Genomic DNA, 8,516 nt, shown 5'->3' with positions numbered 1-8,516 from the left:
CTGTGTACAGTGCACTTTCTTTACAAACAAGGCCTGGCTTATGCAGTGTCAGCTTAACCATACTTTCACTTCTGAGATTTGGAAGACATTTCTGTCCTGAACTGGAAGAATTCGGGTTTCAGTGTAACTCACTGTTATGACCAGTGAAAGCAGAAAACTTGAAATTTCAAGGCCCTCTTGTTTGACCTAGCTGTTGACATCCAGGGATTGTTTGAAGTGAGTTTAGTAACTGTTGTATTGACTTGCCTATTCTACCATCATATCATGGTCATTGTGGAGTATACCTTACGGTGTGTTAAGAAGCCTCGACATATGTTGCATTTTTCCACTAGAAAATGCTAGGCAAAAGAAAGGCTGCCACAGTATTTGCAAGACAGAAAACACAACACACCAGGATGCCACAGGAAGCATGTGTTTGGGCTGTTTGCTGAGACAGACCTTGTAGTGACAAGCCTGGTGGTTAAACACTGCACTGTCTTCAAAGAAGGTATGTTGTACAGAGCATCTCCCAGCGTGGAGTGCTGTAGGGATGCGTGGTGCTGCTCTTGTCACCTCAAGAGCATGCTGTTGTCTTTTTCTGTTTGCCTTTGTAGGCTGCCACAGCAAAGCTAGCTTGAAAACTGAAGTGCAGTAACTGCTGGGGCTCAAAACTGAGTGGTTGTCATGTTACCACTGGATCTGAAAAGGTTGGAGTTCTTATTAGAAAGATAGGTGACACCTCATGTAGTAAACAATTTAAGTCCTGTGGATCTTCTGAAAGCTTTGAAAATGGCTTCCTGACATGTTTCTGTCACCTGCATAAAACATGACTCTTCATAGTCACTTGCTATGTACTCTCTTTCCAGGTGCTATCATTTTGGTCACATAAGATACAAGACAAAGCAGAATAGTAGCTACAGCTTTTCATTACTGCATTTTGAGCTTGCTCTGAAATACTTTGTTCTGAGAAGTACAAAACCCAAATCTGCCCTGGACTTAATCAGGTGATCTGTTTCCATTCTTAAGCTACATGCTGTGGCCTAATGTTAGAAAAAAAACTAAGAATAAGGCCTTTCCCTCTTCATTGTAATGAAGTATGTTTTAATATATTATTGATGAGGAAGAATTAATCACCTTCTCTAACTTACTGTGGGCTTTGAGGAGTAACTCTGGTTACTGTTTCTGTGCCTGGCTGCAACTGCAGCTGAGATGCAGCAAGCTGACAGTCTGTGGATGTGAAGTACTTGACTGTGAGAGATTTCTTTCTATATGCATTTTTGTGCACACACGTAAGGCAGACACTTGCTTTAGTTGCATTATTTCTTCACTCCCCTAACAATGTCAGTAGAGCCTCTTTCCTTTGTATTAAGATGGAAATCAAGTATAAGTTCCAAGTATTTAAATACTTCTGTTACTGTTTTCTTCATTCCTACTTTGAGCCTGTTAAGAAAGTTCACTGCATAAATACATGAGCTGGAGCCTGCAACCGAGTACCTGTACACAAAACATTATTACACAGGTGAGGTTTGAGTTACTGTGACTGAAGAAATAGAATTGTTTGTTTGATTTAGATATGTGCATTTTGGAGACAAAGGGCCACAAAGGAAGACAAGGAGACAGAAAAAAAGTTTGTGGTTTATTCGGTGTTGGACAGTCACTGTCTTGTTGTGCACAGAAACCTTAATGTTTTTTTAAACGTGCTTAGGAGACAGACTTACAACTAGGCTGATATAGTACACAAAAATAAGATCCACTAAAAAAATTATACATAAATTCCAAAGCAGTGTTAGGAAAATACATTTGGACCTACCAACAGTGAAATATTTAAGCTATTTAGCTGGCAGGGAAGGTTGGTCAATTGGCTTAACAATCCTTTAACTGCAAGAAAATAGTCTTTGGTTTCACATTGTGTAATAATTAAGTTACTTACTGTTCTGAAGCAACGTTAAGCGACATGAGGAAAAGGAAAGGGCTTTTCCAGACAGTGCTGCTTTGAATGCTGGATTTCTGTCATACTATATCACTGTACAAGACTAAGTTACCTAGCTCTGGCTAAGAACATGGGTGTCTGTGAACAGGGAAAACCCTAGAATAGTTTCCTAATGCTATATTCAGGAAACTCATTTGTTCAGATTTCAGCTTTTCGTGTGTTCTAGTTGAGATACATACATTGAAAGATTTGACCTACTTGGGAAGTGCAACATAAGACAAACCACTAAACCCATTAAACTGCAGAGAGTGAACTACATAGAGAGATTTAAAACTGTAGTTCCTTTTGGATCCCCCAGAGTGTATCTGCACTCTTCCTTAATTTGTCCTCTTCCTCAGGTTTTAGGATCATCTTCACTACATCAGTGATGCCAGTGTTGCCTAGTACACAAGGAACGCTTAGGAAGACATCTTCTTTTATTCCATGCATGCCCTGAAAAGGAAGTAAGGACAGTTAGGCTAGGCTGTGTATGTGTAATTTACAGAATATCCTATCAGGAAAACTCAAACTTATTTGAAGTTAAACTGGAAAGTGATCACTGTTCTTCAGAATTCCCAAGGTTTAGTTCTCAGTAAGACAAAAGTCAGCATAAGGGGGGCTGCTCACCTTAACAACTGTAGAGATCGGGTGCACTCTTCTCAAATTCTTCATAATAGTTTCGGCTAGATCTGCCACAGACAGGCCAATAGCCCATGATGTGTACCCCTTAAGTTTGATGACCTCATAGGCACTGTGGAGACAAAGTTACTCATTAAACAAGTACCATCAACTACAATAGTGCAAAGTTTGTAAGAAGGGCTTTTGGAGAGGCCTTAATCGAACTGAATACATCAGAAACTTGGCTGATTTGCTGACAGAACTAAAATGAAGACTGAAGGATACCGTTTTAATTTTATACTACCTGCAGTTACATAGAAAACTTGGAAGTTAAATCACTTGCCTAAAGTTCATTAACAGTGAAAAATTTAACTCTGCCAAATTTGCATTATTACTTAAAATATTAGTTCAAGTTCTATTATGTCTACATCTTCAGATTTGTTTTGGGTTACTACAGTGTTTATGAATCCAGATATGGACACTGCAGTTCAGAGATGCTGTAGATCATTAGCACTTGCTTCTTGTTTTAAAAGAAAAACAAGCATTTACCTGTCCACCACCTGCTTGTGGACCTCCTTCCAGTGTTCCTTGTCTGCATCAGTTCCCAGGTCTGGATGAAGAGCCTTCAGGGACACACCAGCAACATTTACGCCACTCCAGACAGGTACTGAGAATTGCATATAGATTAATTATCTCAGAAGAAAACTTAGTTTTGTTGTCCTCAAATCAACAGTTAACACAAGATCTAGTTGGATTAATCTGCAGTGCACATCACTATGATTTAGACTTCAAATATAGTGACCTATGAGGCCAACTGCAGGCTGAGAACCTAGGAGCATATGAACATCTTTATATATGATGTCATAAGGTTTGAATGCACCTTTTTTAAAGCAAAATGCCCAGGCAACATGAACTAAAATGACAATAAAGGACTTCTTATTTTGAGAAACCTCTGCAAAATACAGAGTCGATTCCAAGTGAGTCCTGAGTGTCAGGAAGCAGACAGTACTGCTCTGGTGCTGCTAAGGGTTAAGCAAGGATAAAGTTGCGCATCCTGCCATCCTCTAGACTTGCCTCTGCCCTTCATTTCCTATATATAGTTTTGAAGTAATCAAGAGATGCCAGTAGAGACAACTGAGTGACTACCAGTAGGTCCAGTGGAGATTTCTGGAAGTCCCTTGCAGAGACCTTTACACTCTTGCATTTTTATTTTTTTTCGAGAGAGTTATGGGAACAACTTAGCCTAGAACTTTTAAGCCTCCTCACATTACAGTTACGACCTTTTCTAAGTAGAGAAACCTGGGTCAAATGTAGATCATCTAGGGTTACTCTATGAAGCAGAAGACTTAAAGCAGGACTTGCAGTTGTAAGGTGCTGCAGTGCAAAGGTTTAAGCAATATTTTGCCGTAGCTTGTAGAGATCTTTCTTGCAAAGAAAGTATCAGGGGAAAAAAATTACATGAAACAGCCAGACAGATTTCACCCTTACCACTGGAATCTCCATGTTCTCCAACAATCCATCCATGACAGCTCAGAGGATGGATACCCAGTCTTTCTCCCATGAGGTGGCGGAAACGGGCAGAGTCCAGATTGCAGCCACTACCAATAACACGGTGTTTAGGAAAGCCACTGATCTTCCAGGCCACATAGGTCAAAATATCCACTGTAAGTAGAACAGAAAGGCTAACAAATGCCACTCAGTTTGATAACTAGGCTGCTATCTTCCATTCATCTGTAGCGATTTTATCTGCATGCTAGTTATGCTGAACAGAGCATAAAGCAATGCATATGGTGAGGCCCTACAGTGAGCTAACATAATGACTGTTTTCGAGGCAGAATTGAGGGGCTGTTAATGCTATGCATGCAATTATCAGTGCCCCTTACTGTGTTCTGTGCTAACACTTAAAAGCAAATGAAGACCCAAGCAGGAGGGAACTTCACTTCTCAGAGGACCAGCTTGCTGAGTGTAGAGAAGGAAGATGACGCTTCCCACTACGTAGCACAAGTATTTTCTAAAAGCCTATGCTTGGTCATATTAGTATACTAATGCCACCTTACTGAATAAAACACTTTGTGTAAACCAAATCCTTTTATTAAGGCAATACAGGACAAACCTGGGTTTGAGACAATAAGCAGCTTGCAGTCAGGACTGTATTTAACAACATTGGGAATGATGAATTTGAAGATATTCACGTTGCGCTGGACCAAATTAAGGCGGCTCTCTCCTTCTTGCTGACGGGCACCAGCAGTGACGATGACCAGCTTGGAGTGTGCAGTCACACTGTAATCTGCAGACAACAGGCTACATCAAACATGACCTCTTTCTGCATATGGTTCAGAACAGGAGTTTGTGGTTCCTTTTAGTATCGATGCCCATCTAAAATTCTCAAGTTTGAGAGTGTGAAACTTCTCTTGATAACTGTTACTCTAGACTTTGCTTCTACTGGAAGTTTTCCTGTAGAAGACTGTGGCTCATTGGCACAAGTGGCAACCTTAAGGGCACTTAATCTTAACATGCAGAATGTGGCAGTGGCATTCCACTACTTCTCAGGCATAGATGGGTATAGGGCTAGCCATCAGGACAGCATCCAGTGCAAGTTGCTGGGTAGAAGAGGAAGTCAGCACTGCCCTTGTAACCTACTACCTGTGGACACTGTAGCTGCACATTAATTTGGGTATGAGGTGGTTAGCATTTGCCCTAGTCAGTTTTTCAGTGAACTTAAAGCTATCAGAAATAAGAAGCAAGCATTAATGCATTTAGAGGTTAACTGGCTGTGAAATAAAATTCTCAAAGGTGCAGGAGTACTTAACAAATTCATCCTTCTGTACTGACTGGTGAACTCTGGAACAGGATTCCTAGTTGGACTGGCCTTAAAGTACAAGAAACAATGTCAGCTGAGTAATACTTCTGTAGGAGAACAAAATAAATGCCCTTTCCTCCTAACAATCAGGAGGACAGGCTAAGTGTTGGACTTGGATGACCAGTTTGAGATCTGAAGTGGCTATCTCCATTTGGATGGAAATAATGAGCACATTGGAGCCAACTACTTGCCTTTCCCAGAGACGATCTTTGGCGTCCTAAGGAAGAGGCTGCCATGCTGGAGATCCAGCATCTCTCCTCTGAGCTTGTCCTCCACAACATCAACAAGGGCAAGTTCATCAGCTAAGTCCTATGAGAGATCAAGATTAAATAGTAAGCTTATTGCCTCTGAGCAAAAGTACCCAATTCGTAAACTGTGAAGCTACAATTGCTTTAAAAGCAGTGATCTCTAAGCAGTTTTGCTCATCTGTAACATCTTACTTCTTCCCAGAGTACTTTAATCTATTTTGTTGAGTTAGTTTTGTACTTTTCACACCTGCATTTTTTGTGGAATACTTCTCCAATTTAGCAGGACAATAATGAAGAATAATTTAATAGCTGTTCATAAGCAACCTATTTTGCAGTTAAGAAAATCAAGTCTGGTGTTAACCACAGCATTTTCAACATAATGAAATGCAGAGGGCAAGTCATTCAGAGTGTCTAGGACAATTTTTTCCAGTCTACATGGCAAAGAATTATTCCACTGCACACTCTGCTTTAGACAAAATGACTCATCAGTTGTTTATGTTTAGAGTGCTAGAGGACTCCAACTTAGAGCATGGAAGTCATTCAAAGGCAAATGCAGCTCTTAAGTCAAAATGATACATAAAGCATGTTCTGTCTTATATTGGAGTAGACTTGGTTTACAAGGTTTGTTCTCTGTCAGTTGCTTAATGGCTGCTGCTTCATTTCAGGCTCAAACAAAGGAATGTACAACTGGAAGTTCACCTGGTGTGCTAGCCCAATTTGTCTAACAAGGGAGATTACTTTTTGCCTCTCTTTTAGGCCTCAGTCACAACTGTGCTGCTAAGCTTGATGCTTACCTTCATCAGGATGCTGATAGCACAGGCCATTCCAACTGCCCCCACGCCAACCACACTAATCTTATTGTGGGCATGACTCTGCTCCTGTTTGTGGACATTGTGGATGAGCTGATCCTTGAGAGACATGGTGCACTGCTGACAGGAAAGCAACAGATTATTTCTCAAGTTCTGGAGCTTTTACTGATGTCAGAGTATCAAGCAAAGATGGATTCTGTTCCAGGATAATAAGGAAATGGATATACATCACACACCTAAATAGTCTGGCAGTACTGAAAAATGATTGAAAAAAAATTATTAATGACAATGCACTGTTTAAGCTCATTGTAGCTTTCCCTTTCACAGCCTGAGAACCGCTGATTATATAGCTGGGTGACACTCCAGACGCATTAGTGGAATGTTCTAAATGATCATCCATATTACATTTAGGTACAGGAAGCCATTTTAGTACTTCTAAGCACAGCATGGTCTGGCAGTCTGCACTCTCCTGCCCTGAAAAACCAGTACTCTCTGCCCTGAAGCCTTTCCTGAGGTGAAGCTGTTCAACACTTAGGCAAACCCTTCTTAAGTACAGTGTGATCCTCAAAGTCAACATTTATGAATTTGTTTTAAAGCAACTGCAGTCTCATGTTACCATCTCTCCCATCCTCAATTATTTTTTAGCGACCAGCTGCACAGCAGTTATATGGGCTCTGATCCTACAGCTACATGTGTGCTGAAATGGCACAATGGAGATGGAGTATTGAGCTTTCACACCAGGCTCTCTGCAGGAGACTACACGGTGCTTTCCCGGATGGTGCTGGCAGCAGCACAGCTTCTGCCCTGCCAGGAAGAGCTAGAGGCAGCGGCAGCCTCACAGATTGATGCAAGTACAGCCACAACGTGATTCTCAAGTTAGTGTGAACAAGCAGCAGCTCGGTCTGAGCACAAAAGGCCAGGCAGCGTTGGCAGAGCAGTTAAGGGCTGTGAGCTGCGGCAGGGGGACAGGTTGGAGCATGGGGTTGGAAACCACCAGTACCCGTATTTAGGAAAATCTAACCAACATGCAACACCAACATCACTGTTCGGTTGCAGAAGTCTCCATAAACATGGCCCCCTATAGTGCACACTCTCTCCACGTGCCGAGTTCTCCCCTTGCACTGTAAGTACTTTAGTCTGCAGAGCTGGCAAAGAAGCACACTCAGGCATCTCTTAGTTACACTTGGCACTACAAATTCTGGGCATTTAGAACACTCCTGAAAGAAGCAGGTTAGAGGACAGCTAGGAGCAGGGGTGCGTATTTCAAACGCAAGCAGCGCTTCCTTTGCAGAAGCACTCTCGATTAGGGGTAGCAACGGAGGCTGAAAGGGGATTGGGGAGCAATGCTATCTTAAGGACGTGGGGGGAAGAGATGCGTGGCAATCACGCATGTTGCACAAGGCCGCTGAACAGGGCGTGGTACCTCCCTACGCCGCACCCAACAAGGCGCCGGGATTAATTCCAAAGCCCGGTAGCGCCGCAGCAGGGGTAAACTTGGTCGAGCAGGAGGGGCCGAGAGGACCACGGTCCTCCCGGCGCCTCCTGCTCGTCTGAGTCCCTTACCGGAGAGTCTGGGACAGCAGCTCCCACATTCCTCCTTCCTCCCGCGCCTCAAGCACTCTCCCTCCCCCGCATTAACCCGCGAAACACGATCGCACCTACCGGGCAGCCTCTACCGACCGTGGCGACGGCTGTAACGGCGGGGGGGGGAAGCCGGCCGCTGCCTTAAATAGGGGCCGGGCAGCTGACGTTACAGCGGGCGGAGTGCGGCGGTGGAGACGTGCACGCTGACACGTCGGGATGGAGAGGAGAGCAGAGGGCGGGAGGGGGAAGCTGTGCCGGGCTGGCATGGGAGCAGCGAAAGGGGTGGGGGGATGCATGAGGTGAGGGGGGTGGTAGCGTTCGGCCCTTTAAGGACCGCTCTGGAATGTTCTGCCCGTAACAGTCGGCACCGTGAGGGAAGCTAAGGCGGGCTTCTTCAGGGCCTTTTAGGCGGGCTCATACCAAGCTTGAGGTAGAGGGTGGCAAACTTT

The 8,516-nt window shown here is 43.4% G+C and overlaps 1 protein-coding gene across 1 annotated transcript; it reads right to left on the bottom strand.

The window, feature by feature from the left end:
• Positions 1-1,602: 1,602 nt before the first annotated feature.
• LDHA (lactate dehydrogenase A) lies at positions 1,603-6,665 on the bottom strand. The gene is made up of 7 exons (XM_057412801.1): positions 6,469-6,665; positions 5,618-5,735; positions 4,680-4,853; positions 4,055-4,228; positions 3,116-3,233; positions 2,576-2,699; positions 1,603-2,401 (listed from the first exon to the last, which is right to left on the bottom strand). The coding sequence occupies exons 1-7, from the start codon at positions 6,592-6,594 to the stop codon at positions 2,237-2,239; spliced, it is 999 nt and encodes a 332-aa protein (XP_057268784.1). The 5' UTR covers positions 6,595-6,665; the 3' UTR covers positions 1,603-2,236.
• Positions 6,666-8,516: the final 1,851 nt, after the last annotated feature.

The sequence above is a fragment of the Pezoporus wallicus genome, unplaced genomic scaffold (genome assembly GCF_028554395.1).
Source record: "Pezoporus wallicus isolate ANWC-B61680 ecotype Strahan unplaced genomic scaffold, APGP_CSIRO_Pwel_v1 scaffold_6885, whole genome shotgun sequence".
Classification (NCBI taxonomy): Eukaryota; Metazoa; Chordata; class Aves; order Psittaciformes; family Psittacidae; genus Pezoporus; species Pezoporus wallicus.
This window is presented reverse-complemented; position numbering and strand designations above follow the sequence as displayed.